Genomic DNA, 14,702 nt, shown 5'->3' with positions numbered 1-14,702 from the left:
TAGAAAGAAACCAATTTTTTAAAAATTTAATTGTAATAAAACACGGTGAATTATGAAGGTCTCGTCTTTAGGTACAAGTTATTGGAGCAACTACTGAGGTCCAAAGCCTCCTAGACCTCCGCTAACTTTTAGACTTGAAACATGGTGCACATTTAGAAACGAAAACAAGTTTTCAGAGCATTGGAAACTGTCTCTGACAGAAATGAAGATTAAGTAAACTAAATCCCTCCATAGTGTAGTAAGAGATTCACTATCGTAGAGAACCAGGTATGGAACAATTTGGCTAAAGGTAGAGTTTGCCAAAGACGTGGGTCCTGGCTGTACGTGTGCTGTGAAAGAGATTCGCACCAAGCTCCACTCATCATTTTCTCATCTGTAAAATGGGGAGATTAAAGCTGATTACCTTTAAATTTCCTTCTAGCACTAACCATCTAACGATCTCTGATCCTAAATACTAACCACCCAGATACACTCTTCCACAAACTTGGAAGAAACCCGCCTCTCCCCAACCTTCAGTCACTGTCAGGGCTGTCGAAGGTGACCTTGCCTTCACAGGCTCACAGCACAAATTAACCTGGCTCTTAAATTGTATTTCATAGTGGATTTGGGTGTAGGAATCACTTAAAATAATTTTTTTTTGTTTAATAATTTTTTAAAACCTGATTGCAGAAAAACCTTAAGTTCAGAAATTTTATAATTAGTTTTATTCTTTAATGAGGCAACTAAAAGACTGAAACTTTTAAAGAAACGCTCTCTCGTTTCTATGTTTAGGATTGTTATTGGTGTGGCAGTTTGTCGAAAATCGTCCTCAATGATTTAGAGAGAAATTTTTTTCTCACTCTTTTAAAAGCAGCCTGTTCACAAAGCCGCTCCCTGGAAGCCCTTAGGTGGACGTGACGGGGTGCAATCTAGATGGGAAGGAAGGAAGCCTTCTGCTTTGGGGTTTTACAAGTTGACTTTGATCCTACTTTTTAAAAAGGCTCAGAGGAATGCCCAGTGAACGTAGAGGAGGAGATTTAGAGAGGGGGTTGGTGTTTGCCCTCAGTACGAGGTTGGGCGCTTATCTCCGTGTCTGGTTTGCTCAATGGTTCATGCCTAGCACACGGGGCTTCCTGAGTGTGGGAAGGGTAAAGGAGCCTCAGACGACCAGTAGACTGTCTCGGAGCCTTGCCCTGTGGGCTCCTCCTACAGAGGATCTGGTGGAGTTGTTCAAACTAACAGAAGATAAGAGGCATTTGGTTTGTCAATAAACAGCTAGGAAAGCACAGATCTCAGCAAATAAAAGAGAGAAAAAAAGGACCGAGTCACAAACTCATAAATATTTGACTTCCCCAGGGTCGTCATTTATGGAAATGGTTCATTTCAGCCTTACTTTAAACTGGTTTTCCAAGTATACAAACCATGTCATATTTTCACTTAATTGTTGTATGGTTAACCTGATCAGACTAAGAGCGGGAGTCAAGTTTTTACAATGGTAACTGCTAGTATATACCAGTTAGGTTAATTTTAGTTTTATCAAATCTCACTGACGTAAATGATGTCAGAATTTTCAGATTTCCTGTCTTCGGATCATATGTAGATTAAGGTAGAGTGGTCATCAGAATTGAGTTGACCTCACCGATGATGGACAACGGTCACTTTTGTCTCTGAACAAAAATTGACTAAATGCATGAAATCCACACTGCTGTTCAGTGCAGCCCCCTTAAGGGTGGGCTATGGTACAAGCGTAAATTTCAAAACCTATAATCTTGAACCAGTGCTTGAAGTTTTAGAAAGAAAAGAAACTTTTGTAGTTCTGCTCCATCATGGAGGTAAAAACCCACCAAGTTACCTTTTCCTTTTTCCACTCTCCTCCTCATGGACCCAAGAACATGATTAGGGTTAAAGGTGAGCAGGAAAGGAAGTCTGTATTGTCTGTCTAAAACTTCATAGACGTTTTACCATCATAAACTTTTGCTTTTAATTAAAGGCTGTTTTTTTTTTGTTTTTGTTTTTGTTTTTTTAAGGAGCAGTTTTAAGTTCCCAGTAAAATTGAGAGGAAGGTACAGAGCTTTCCCATCTAGCCCCCGCCCCTCACATGCACAGCCTCCCCTGTTTCGGACAGACCCCACCAGAGTGGTGCATTTGTTGCAATCGAGAAATCTGCATCGACACCGTTTTCACCCAAAGTCTATGGTTTACGTTAAGGATCACTCTTGGTGTTGTACATGCTGTGGCGTCATAAACTTCTTCCTCCCTCGAAATCGTGATTGCCACACTAAGTAAAATGCACATCAGGTGTCTCTTTACTTAAGGAAATTATAGTAGGACTTCTTTAGAAGATCAATATTTAAACAACCTTGCGCCAATTATTGAAAATAACTTAAGGACGTGATATTCCTGTATTTACTCATGTTCACAGAGGTCACATCGCTGACATTTTGCTTCATTATTTGTCTTATTTATGTAAATTTATTAAATGAAATAAATGTAAGTGTACTTATTTATATCTGTGAGGATCTTCATGAACAGAAGGGGTAATTTAGAAAGTGACATGCAATTAACTTCTGCCAATCGATTAAAACAAACATCCTGCCACGTTCTGTGAAATAGACACTACTTTAGAATGGACAACTGAGGATTTTATGCCTGGATTTTGGTATTTATCTGGCTTAGAAATATGTGCATTAAATGAAATTAAGATTCAGAGAATATTTGTTAGTCACCAGCCACTTTGAATTATTCCCAGTGTGGAAGTGAGTGTATTATTCTAAACTTCTGAGTCTACACAGATATGCAAGTTTTGTATTTGTTCTGCTATAGAAAACTTTGTTTTCAGAGAGAATTGAACAGCAAAGATAACAATTAAGTTTGAAAATCACTATTTTTTTTTTCTAAGAGCTTTCAGAAAACTTAACTCTGTTAACAATCCGGTGAAATGCTTTATGAAACTTGCAAAATGTTGTACTTTTTTTTTTTTTTTATTTTTGCTAGAGTGGCAGTTAGAAATTCTTGGAAAGGTTATGACAAGGAACTTTATTTTTATTTCTAATAAGTAGAACATTGATTAACATCGTAAAAAAAGGCAATGCTTAGGAAAAAGATGGTGTTCTGTTCTACAAGCTTAAATTCTCTAGCTATTTCATTATTATCCTAAATGGAGTCTACACTATTAAGAAATTAATTCCACTTCCCTTATATGGTTTTTTCTTAAAAAAAAAAAAAAAAGGAAGAAGAAGAACCAAAACCACACTTCAAATTTTGTTGGAAACAGTCATATATCAAGATGTGGAAATACTGAATTTGGTATATACTTCAAAATGCCCTTTCAGTTGGTAACTGGTTTTGAAAAAAAAAAAAAAAGTTTGATCTCTTATCATTTGAGCACTCAATGGTAGAATTTTAGAGTATACTTATTGAGTAAAACAAAAACTAAACCTTTCCTCCTAACTAATAGGATGCTTAGGCTTATCAGAAATAAAATTGAGTCTTGGGGCATCTGGCTGCTCAGTCAAAAGACCATGCAACTCTTGATCTTGGGGTCATGAGTTTGAGCCCCACGTTGAGTAGAGAGATTACTTAAATTAAAAAAAAAAAAAAAGAAATATAACTGAGTCTGTAATTCTTCATCTAGGATTCTACCCCATTTAGAAATATGTGTGTTTTACATCATGTCGTATGGCCTTTGGAATGTTCTCTTCTTTGTGGGCAGATGCATTCTTGATGACAGCCTTCACAGAGGAGAATTTGCTTTAAAGAAGCTTAGCATGATAAATAAATAGAGTTTAGGTTCTGTGTCACTTTATTTGGGTTAGGATAGTTTCGCAATTTTCTCAAAATTCTTACTTTGAAAATGGAGAGGAAAGGAAACTGAGAGGCATTTTTCAAATTTTATTTGCTATAAACAAGTTCTATTTGCTTTTCTCATGTGAGGGACAGTGATCTATTGACTAAGAAAGGATTTTGTTGCATTGATTGCTAAGGTCAGGATGTAAAAACGTAATCCCAGAATTTTTTTTTTTTTTTTTACTCTACTTGCATTTACTGGTAAGTAAAACCGTCTTTTAATGATGGCCATCCATGTGCACTAACTTTTAAGCTGAAGTAAGTGAATACCCAAGATCACCAAATCTCACACTTTCATTTTCAGGCACAACTGGTCCCGTCCAAGTAATCATCACTGAGACCCCCAGTCAACCCAATTCTCACCCCATTCAGTGGAATGCACCAGAACCATCTCACATTTCCAAGTACATTCTCAGATGGAAGCCTGTGAGTATCCCACTCAGAAACTGACCACACTGAGGCTACCGAAATTAACACATTCTAAACATTTCTTTTCCCAGCTGTTGAGCCAACAGATCTGATTAACTATCCATGATGTGACATACAGATTTAGCTTTTTTGGTATTTAGAAGGATTTAGAAAGATTTATTATTTAGAAAGATCTTCTTAACAAGGACTTAGAAATGATAATGCCTGAAACAATTCTTCCCCAATATGGGAAGAGAATCTAAAGGTTTCATATGTCTTCCTACTCTGAGGAAAACAATTACTGGCATCATTTCCATGATTTGAAAAATTAATATTTAGCTCTTTGGGTTCACTTTAATAAGGGAACACTTCTTAAAATATTACTTTTGATCCTCTGAAGTTATTTAGATAAAAGGGGAAAAGATGGTGCAAAGGAAGAATACATGAGGAATGACGGTTTGTTTAAAATGTGAACCTTGTGATTTTCTAATAAGAGCCATCTAGAAATTGAAGAAATCATACAGAGGAAGATATTGGTCTAGTAAGCTTTAGTGTTTCTTATCCTTCAAACCTGCCTGCTCTACCTCCAAAATTCATGACTCGAAACTTGAGAAACAGCATTTTAGACACAGGAGGAAAATGCCCACTTTTAGTCATAGCTATTAAATTCTAGCAATTAAAAACAAAATGATGGGCACCTGGATGGCTCAATTGGTTGAGCATCTGCCTTCAGCTCGGGTCCTGATCAGCAGGGAGCCTTCTCCAGGTCTCTCTGCCCCTCCCCTGCTGCTCCTATTCTCTCTGTCTCTCATAAATAAATAAAAAATAAATAAATAAATAAATAAATAAATAAATAAATAAATAACAAAATGAAAAATTTGACTGACTCATGCAGTTGTATTTAAACTCTTGGGGAAAAATTCAAGCTGTGAGATCTTTTTTTTTAGTATACTCAGTACTCTTTTCTATAGTATGTGGAACAGCCATTTCCAGAACTTTGTATCTAGTAGATGTTTGTCAATGGGATCACTATATTTTCCCCTGAAAACCTTCTTGTCTTTCATCATTTCATCTCATTACGAATTTTATTTACTTTAAAGCTAACTCTGAGGTGTTATGTGAAATGTCTGTAATAAGGAACATTTACAGAGAGATATAGTGTATATTGAATTGGAAAATCTTCAAAGAAGCTGCAATGATGAATTTCTTTGAGATTTTTAACGATTAAGAATTTTCAGGTTTTTCCTCAATGGATGTTACCCGAGAGTTTGTTTTTGAGTATTTTCTTCTGATAGCTAACTGTCTAGAAAAGTTACATTGAATGAAAGATTTATCATTAAATCTGAGCTAATCGTGATGACTAATTGCAGTTTTTTTTTCCAGGGTATTTGAGTTAAAATTCAAATTTAAAATATACAAGGATCCGTTTCGTTGATTTCAAAAATATAAATGGACACTTGAGTATTTGAATTATTGAGGAACTGGTTGATTGGATAATTTAAAAAACTCACCGGGTATTAAAAATATATTTTGACTTAGTTTAGAATATTTACACTTAAAAGGACCTCATCTTGTTTGAAGTACGGCCGTTTCTTTTCCACACATTTTATTGCAATGAGTTTTGTGATCCATGACATGTTAATGAAGTTGGACGGGATGTGAAAATATAAACTGGAATCAAAGATTAAATAAACTGAAATCACATTCTTCTGCAGTCTTGCCCAAAGTTGGGAACTGCTTTTGATGGGGTAATTCATATCCAAGAATGAGTCATACAGCCAGACCAGCGGAACCTTATATGTGATGGTCCCAGGAACTGAGTCACAAAGCAGTATTATACTTTAGACTATTTCTGCAAGGCAAGAAATTTGTATCCTACTAAGTGAAAGACTATATGGCCTTTTCCCACTTCCAGGAAGAATTATCTCTGTTCATTGTAGAAATTTAAAAAATGGAAGAGGCAAAACTTGGGTTCATCATTAGTCTGGCAAAAAGGAAGGTGCCCAGCACCTGTGACTGTGTGACCTAGGGCATGTCACATAATGCTGTTTCTTCACCTGTAAAACGAGGGCAATTATACCATTAACTTGGAGGAAAGCAGAGATGAAGTTTAAATGAGTGAATGCAAGTAAAACAGCACAGAGCATGGCACACAGTGAGCTACCAGTAAATATTATCTATAATAATAATTATTATTAATATTAAACTCTGCTGCAAGTCCCTGTTCTGATTCCAGTTTTCCATGATTCTTCTCCACAAGGGAGCTGCCGAGGTCCCTTGTTCTTTGACTCAAGATCATTTCTGAATGTCCACCCTTGTGAATACTGACATGGTTTCTTTTCTTTGAAATCTTCAGAAAAATTCTCCAGGCCGTTGGAGGGAGGCCACCATTCCCGGCCACTTGAATTCGTACACCATCAAAGGCCTGACGCCAGGTGTGGTATATGAGGGGCAGCTCATCAGTGTCCAGCACTACGGCCACAAAGAGGTGACACGCTTCGACTTCACCACCACCAGCACCAGCCCCCCGGTGACCAGTACGTACACATGGCTGTGCCCGTGTTCCTCAGCCCAAGTCCTCTTCTAACATGGATAGCACCAACAGTTTGTTTTAAGTGGTGCTCTGTAGACGACAGTAGTAAATGTTCTCCATGGCTGAAGGCCCCCTTCCCCCTTTCTGTGACTCTCTAGGCAACACCGTGACAGGAGAGACGACACCCCTTTCTCCCGTTGTGGCCACTTCTGAATCTGTGACTGAAATCACGGCTAGCAGCTTTGTGGTCTCATGGGTGTCGGCCTCAGACACTGTGTCAGGATTCCGTGTGGAATACGAGCTGAGTGAGGAGGGCGATGAACCGCAGTATCTCGGTAAGCTAAATGCGCCGTCATGACAGCTTTGGAACGAACTAGTTGATGGCTCGGGCGGGACGAACTTCCACTGTGAGGAAGGGAAAGAGCTGAGCTTTCTAGAACTGAGCTGGGTTTTTCCTGGGCCATGCTCACATTTTCCTGGTCCCTGATATGAGCTGCATTACCCATTTGCCTGGGCACGGTCTATACAACCATAGTGTTTTCTCTCTCTCTCTCTCTCTCTCTTTTTTAAAATAATTTTTTAAAGTCGATTTTATTTATTTATTTATTTATTTATTTATTTATTTATTTATTTATTTAAGAGAGTGCAGGGAGGGGAGCAGAGGGAGAGGGACAAGCAGATTCCACACTGAGTGCAGGGCCCTACGTGGGCCTTGATCTCAGGACCCTGAAATCATGACCTGAGCCAAAATTGAGTCAGATGCTCAACGGACTGAGCCACCCAGGAGCTCCTAGTGTTTTCTTTAGGGAAGTGATTGCCAGTTTGAGGACCACAGCAGAAAATGTTAGCCTTTGGGGGTGCACGGTACCCTCATTCATGCTTTTTCAAATTCTCATGGTTAGGGGCCTTTTAAAAACTTTATTATAGCATAATATATCATAGGCATAGAGCTTTTTTTTTTTTAATGAATTTTTATAAAGTGAACACACCCATGTGGCCAGCACCCAGATCGAGAAAAAGAATATCCCTCCTACCCCATCGTCCCCTGCCCATAACCATCACCCTGCCTTCTAACTACAGAGAGCTATTTTTAGAAATTGGGGGTAGATTATAAAAATTGTATATCTTTAGAGAAAAAATTTAGAAAAATGGTAAGCAAAAGAAAAATTATCCCATAATGCATTGATAATTATTGATTACCCATTAGTACATTTCCTTCTAGACTTGCCCCCTTCCCTTATGAATATATAGTTTTAAAAAATATCCCTCTTATAGGCTGTGGAGTGATTTCAGGGATTGGTTTGCTCTGACTGGTAACCTTTCCTTTATATTTTAAAGATCTCCCAAGCACGGCCACTTCCGTGAATATCCCTGACCTGCTTCCTGGCCGAAAATACATTGTGAATGTCTATCAGATATCTGAAGAAGGAGAGCAGAGTCTGATCCTGTCTACCTCGCAGACAACAGGTACATGCGTACTACGTGCTGTGAAGAGAATCTTTTTTCTGTAGAACAGGCCTCGAGCAATAGTTCCTGACTGTTTTCCTCGTTTGCTCCTTTCTTTTTCTCTTAGCGCCTGATGCTCCTCCCGACCCTGCTGTAGACCGAGTTGATGACACCTCGATTGTTGTTCGCTGGAGCAGACCCCAGGCGCCCATCACAGGTGAGGTTGGCCTCCTTCTTGGCTGCCATGTTAATCTTGATGGCGCTGGTGGTGGGGGAGCCAATTCTGATCTGTGGACAGGGCTACCACTTCACTCTCTTACGTGACTCTAGACCAGAGTAGAGGTGTGTGTGTGTGTGTGTGTGTGTGCGCATGATGATAATTCAAATGTGATTATTTTCAAGTCTTATAGCTCGACTTTCTTACAGAATATTTCCCATCATGTCCATTTTATTGACCCCCTACACACACACACACACACACACACACACACGCACAACCTCTAAAGCCAGCTCACTGACTTATTAAACCAGGTATTTCTGAGGTCGAAGAGGGGTAATTTTTCTGAAAACCTCACTCTAAGACTTCGTCTTAAAGAGGTAGCTCAGTTGCCTTCTTAGCTCATTAAGCTCCTCAGCTGCCTCTGAAGTTTCTGAAAGACACAGACAGTGCTAGACCATCTCCGCTCAAGGTGGTTCATTAATTGCTTTCACTGCCCAGAGCTCAAAGAGAAGAAATCGTTTTAACATGAAGATTTTCACCTCATGGCATCTCTAATAGACATTTATTAAGGATATCAGGTCTTCAAGGATGACATTTATTATTAAAAAGGATTGCACGGCTGCTCTTATTTTATCTTTGTACTGAATCGTCCTTATAAGAAGTGGCAACATCTAAAGAGTCAGAAAGCGTCACTAGTTCTTAACTAATCAAGCAAGATGCTAAGGGCTTTTCTGAGAAGAGGGATTTATGACTCATTAAACCTCTGTTTCATAAAACAGCGTGGCTAATTTTTTCCCCTTCAATCTGCAGGGTACAGAATAGTGTATTCGCCATCAGTAGAAGGTAGCAGCACAGAACTCAACCTTCCTGAAACCGCCAACTCGGTCACCCTCAGTGACTTGCAGCCCGGCGTTCAATATAACATCACTATCTATGCGGTAGAAGAAAACCAGGAAAGTACTCCTGTTTTCATCCAACAAGAAACCACTGGCGTCCCGCGTTCAGGTACCTTCAAGACTCCTCCTGGGATATCCTATCTCTTAGGGCTTACCAGGGTAACACGTTTAACCTGGCTTTTGTTGGAGGACTAAGACTGCCCTTGGACTGTGCCCATTTCATTAGCCTGCTGGGGCAAACCAGAAGTGTAAGATGAAAGAATGATTATTTCTGTGGGAAGATTGTTTTGTCTCTGTCAACAGTCCGTATATGCAAGAAATCTTATAGATTAGTTTATCCCTCAACTTAAGAAATTTGGCTGAAATGTCCACACTAGAAACGCACTTATCAAAGCTGGCTATTGGCCTTCCTGATTAAAAACTGGCACATAAAGCCTTCATATTTCCCCCCAGAAACTTCAGTGTCTGTTCATCTGTTGCTTTTAAGTCTTACAAAATGGGTCAGTAAAATGCAAACCACATTTTTTCTGTTGTCACAATTAGGGTTTTTTTTTTTTAATTTTATTTTTCATGTGTTTATTTTAAACTCCTTGATAGGACACTTAATACATTGGAAACTTATCTGCTTCACTACACATTTTAGGTAAAACAAAATAAAAAGCTTCAAATGTCATATGTAAGCAGGATGACTGAACCATGAAAATATAAGCAAAAACACATATTCTCTGGTGAGGAGACAAAACTTAGCATTGCTTTGGAATAAGAGGCACCCCGATTTTCCTTATACACATCCGGGAAATGGGCTTAAAAACAATACTCTTCAGCAGGAGTTGTGAATGACCGGTTGGCTCTTGTCTGTTAGATAAAGTTCCCCCTCCCCGGGACCTGCAGTTTGTGGAAGTGACGGACGTGAAGATCACCATCATGTGGACACCCCCTGAGAGTGCAGTGACTGGCTACCGCGTGGACGTGATCCCCGTCAACCTGCCTGGGGAACACGGGCAGAGGCTGCCCGTCAACAGGAACTCCTTTGCAGAAGTCACCGGCCTGTCTCCCGGGGTCACCTATCTCTTCAAAGTCTTCGCTGTGAACCAAGGGCGGGAGAGCAAGCCTTTGACGGCAGAACAAGCAACCAGTAGGTCCTGCTCCTGACTATCTCCACCCCAAATTCTCCACCTGGACTTCCAGTCGGTGGTGAATGTAGAGCAAACCGTTAACTCCTAGGGGTACAGTTACAGATGGGGAAATACCCAGTGGATAAGGGAAGCGTGGTGGACATAAAGCACATTACACTTTGAAACAAAACCGAGACCAGCTCTGTGGATACTAAATGGTGATCCATTTCTGAAATACACGTACCCATGTAATGGCACCGAAAGAGGGGAACTTAAGAGAACCTGATTTTCTTTGCTGACAGAGACATGGATTGTAAATTTGAGGATATTTTCTGTAAACTGAAAATATCTAGATCAATACAAATGTACACTCTTAACCCTTTTATGGCAGAATTATTATATATAGGAATTGCTGAAACAGTTATAGCATATAAAGTCACAGGGCCTCTGCTCAATTCTTTACAAGCAATGTGCTTATGTTTCCTACTCTTTTTGGTATAATGAAAAAAGGTCTTCTTATCTGCATTGGATTCATGAAGAAATTAGAGCTCATAGAAACTTCTGCAGTTTGAAAGTCCCAGAACTAGGAAGCAATGGAGCTGGAACATGGACTTCGGCCATTGTGACTCCATGTCCCATTCTTTCAGTTATTATACTTGACTCCCTCGTAAGCATTTCCTTCATCTGAAAAGGGTTTTAATTTACTGCAGGGAAAGTGCTAGTTATCACCCTCAAGAAAACTCACGGTTTGTGTGATTCTTTCTGATAGTGCGCACTCACCCGTGTCCTGCCATGATTCTGACAGATATGCTTTAATTATTATCTAATACGGATCATGCGAAAATCACTTTTATTTCTCTAGCAAAGGACTATTCATTCAACACGCGCAGACAATATTCTTTATGTTCCTTGCATAGGTTTCATCTTGCCCTTGTTTTATTGGGTTTGTCTCTCATGTTTTAACCTGTTTGGTTCAGAGCGCGTTGTGGCATTCACAAGTGGGTTTTTTTGTTATTGTTTCTGTTTTGATAATGCTATCTCTATAATGTTAGTATAATTTCAGAGGGTGATGGGAAAGTCATGCTGGAAATTTCCACCTTCCTCAGGATCAAAGTCAAGCATAAAAAAAAAAAAACAACCATTTCTCATGATTGACACCATTTTGCAAAGTTCCGTGTAACACTCCATCTCATAATGGCGCCACATTTCCAAGGCTTTGAGTTTTACTTAGTTTCAACCTTAAGAAAGGTTTAGAAAATTCAGTCAAGCTTTCGAGTTTTGGTATGATCGTTACTGAGGGTCAAATATTTCTTGATGTGCGTCATCTTTTTTTCTAGAATTGGATGCTCCCACTAACCTCCGGTTTACCAATGAAACTGACTCGACCGTCTTGGTGACCTGGACTCCACCTCGGGCCCGGATAGCCGGGTACCGACTGACCGTGGGCCCGACCCGGGGAGGCCAGCCCAAGAAGTACAACGTGGGGCCCTCGGCCTCACAGTACCCCCTGAGGAATCTGCAGCCTGCGTCCGAGTACACCGCATCCCTCGTAGCTGTCAAAGGCAACCAGCAGAGCCCCAAAGCCACTGGAGTCTTCACCACTCGTAAGCCAAAGTTGGAACGTCTTATCTTAGTGATGTCGTAGGTTCTTACTGATGTTTATATTCTCCGTGCTTCCTCTGATTTTTAAAAAGGTAACTTTTAAAAAACCGTAGTACAAGGTTTAAATAAAAAGGAAGATTTAAAGCAGTGCTACTCAAAGTGTGGTCATGGACCAGGCCCTTGATCCGTGTGTTTGTTATTGGACACTAAGGAGCTTGTGCCAGAATAGAAATCATGAAGCACACTATTCAGTTCAGTTGATCGTTTTCTGAAGCAAGATGTCCTTGATGAAGGTTAAATTACAGATGTTGCCAAGCATCTTATTTCGTCAGGGACCATGTTGAGGAACATGGTTTAAAGCACCCAGTTATTTGAGAGTCTAATGCTGTTGTAGGAAACGAATTTACCAAACCCCAGTTAAGGCAAGAAACAAAACTAGCACGGATGTCTACGTCCTGCTACTTTAGGTGTTGAGTGATAGCAGTTTACGTGTAGAATGAAAACATTTACCAACTGAATGGAAACCAACAGAACAAGAAGCTAAGGAAAGGATTTCTTTATGAGACTGTAGCAAATTAAAGTATTTCTGCAGAACAGAGTTAAGTTTTTTTTTTTTTCTTTTCATCCTTCTTAAATGACTCTCGAAGTTCCACAGAGGGAAGGAGACTGACAGTTTTTGGCCACGTCTGTCCTTTTTTGCTCAACACTTTATGGGAAGTGGCCTTAAATCTCCTACCTATCTACATCACAATAAAGACCTGTATTCATAAACTAAGTCCTATTAAAAACATTCTCATTTACATTACAAAGAACGATGAGACCCCTAATTTCTAGCTGAGCATCAGCTGTTATTTTTAACTCGCCATCTTGAATTATAGAGGCACCCAACACTTTTCAACATATATTACAACTATGAACTAGTTCGCATTTTTCCAAAAGTGTTTAAAAATATAGGTGAAAGAAGTCTTCAAAAAGTGAAAATAAGTTTAACTGTAAATAACTATAGAATTTACTTCCCAAGGAAAATTCTCTACAAACTTTTCCCAGTAGGAATTCATAATTTACCAAAACTGTATTTCCACTTAAATTTGGTGTAGGATTTTTAGCTGGTGAAGTCTTTTTCCTAAGTAACTGCTAATTATAAGCAAGTAAAATCTTGCTTTTCGTTTGTAAATTAACCTCTAAATTTTGCCATTTTATGTTACATGTTACTAAGATACTCTAGAATCTATTAATGTGAAATCAGTGTCTTTGTATTTCTTGTAAATATATATTTCTTATAGGGCCCTTCATGAATTAGAACGGAGATTTCAGTAGATTTAGCCTTTTACTGACCACATGTAATTCTACAAATGATCATTTTTACTTTTTCATTCCTTAACATGAGACCTATTTTATGTAGTTTCTTTTGTTGGATAGAGTGCCCATAAAAGAAAAAGCATAGTGGCAATAATTCAGTATTGTTAAGTAAGTAACAATTAAGTACGGTGAGTCAGTGTGGACTATTTCAAGCACTTTTGCAGACTTCGATACATTGGCCATATTACGTTGATGCTCTGCACGGTATATTTCTATAAAATACAATTCTATTTGAGTTAAAGTACTGATTGTCAAAACTGATTTTACTGGATAAAGGTTAACATAGTGCTTGCACACAGTCTACCTTCAAAAACTGCTCAGTGAATAGATGATTGAGGGAAGAATGAGAACGAAAACAGTTCAACCAAGCAAAGCTTCAATTTAAATAAACCTACTTAAGAAGGCAGTTCCACAACTTCATTTGAACTTGAAGTACTCTCTGAGGCTGTAAACATCAGGACGGCTTGCATATTTTTGCAATCGCTGTATGTTTCTGTAGCTCTTCACTGTCTTACCACGCTTAATTCTGGGAATAACGTTTCTGGATTTTATAACTCGTGCTAAATTCTGAAAAGCAAATGTGAGGGTGGAGTGGTGGGGGGGGGTGGGCTGTTTCTGGGGAAAATACAGCTTACTCCTTTATAAATAGGGCAAATTTTATTTCTTTAACAGCCAGGCTGTGCTTCACCTAACGAAACCTGCCAGAACCCATAACTCATACTTACAGTCACATCCTTTGTTTGACATCAGTTTGTGGGTTTGTGGTTTGGAGATTTTCCTGTAATGGTCTTCCCAGGCAGAGAGCATCATCTTAAACTTGGGAAGATTCTAGCTGGCTGGCTCAAGCAATAGAAAACACCCAGTCTTCAAGCCCAAGACAGTTGAAGAGAATGTAATTTGTGAAAAAGTTGTGGCTTCCACAGATGTTCTGTGCAAGAAACTGCTTGCTCTCTGGATCATTTTTTGTGGCCATTAATGTGGTCCCACAGGGCAAGCCACGGCATTTTGGCGAAGTCAGCAGCAGCCAAGTGGTGTATGATTTCAGAGACTCTGGGAAGGGATCATGGGTCACCCGTCCTGGTTTTCCCGAAGACACCATTGAAATAATAACGTAGTTAGGAAGCAGCTCACTAAACCTGTAGAACTTCAGGGCAGCCATTAGAGCGGCCATTACAGAGTAGCCCACACACGTATTTTATTTTTTTTCCACAGAGTATTTTCAAAACAATTTTTAAAAATCACACATTCAAGTCCAGCCTGGAAACAAATGGGAGAATTGCAGCGGTGCCCAAATCCCC

General features: G+C 39.3%; 1 protein-coding gene across 12 annotated transcripts in view; it reads left to right on the top strand.

The window, feature by feature from the left end:
* FN1 (fibronectin 1) overlaps positions 1 to 14,702 on the top strand; it is a 64,591-nt gene that overhangs the window by 16,817 nt on the left and 33,072 nt on the right. For all 12 annotated transcript variants that reach the window (XM_026492006.4, XM_026492008.4, XM_026492005.4 and 9 more), the window contains exons 13-20: positions 4,130 to 4,251; positions 6,590 to 6,770; positions 6,925 to 7,101; positions 8,105 to 8,233; positions 8,340 to 8,429; positions 9,243 to 9,437; positions 10,191 to 10,463; positions 11,781 to 12,047. In XM_026492006.4, the coding sequence (XP_026347791.2) occupies positions 4,130 to 4,251; positions 6,590 to 6,770; positions 6,925 to 7,101; positions 8,105 to 8,233; positions 8,340 to 8,429; positions 9,243 to 9,437; positions 10,191 to 10,463; positions 11,781 to 12,047 (1,434 nt within the window). The remainder of the gene's footprint in view (positions 1 to 4,129; positions 4,252 to 6,589; positions 6,771 to 6,924; positions 7,102 to 8,104; positions 8,234 to 8,339; positions 8,430 to 9,242; positions 9,438 to 10,190; positions 10,464 to 11,780; positions 12,048 to 14,702) is intronic.

This window comes from Ursus arctos, unplaced genomic scaffold, assembly GCF_023065955.2.
Source record: "Ursus arctos isolate Adak ecotype North America unplaced genomic scaffold, UrsArc2.0 scaffold_1, whole genome shotgun sequence".
Classification (NCBI taxonomy): Eukaryota; Metazoa; Chordata; class Mammalia; order Carnivora; family Ursidae; genus Ursus; species Ursus arctos.
Note: the sequence above shows the minus strand (reverse complement) of the source record. Positions and strands in the feature narration are given on the sequence as shown.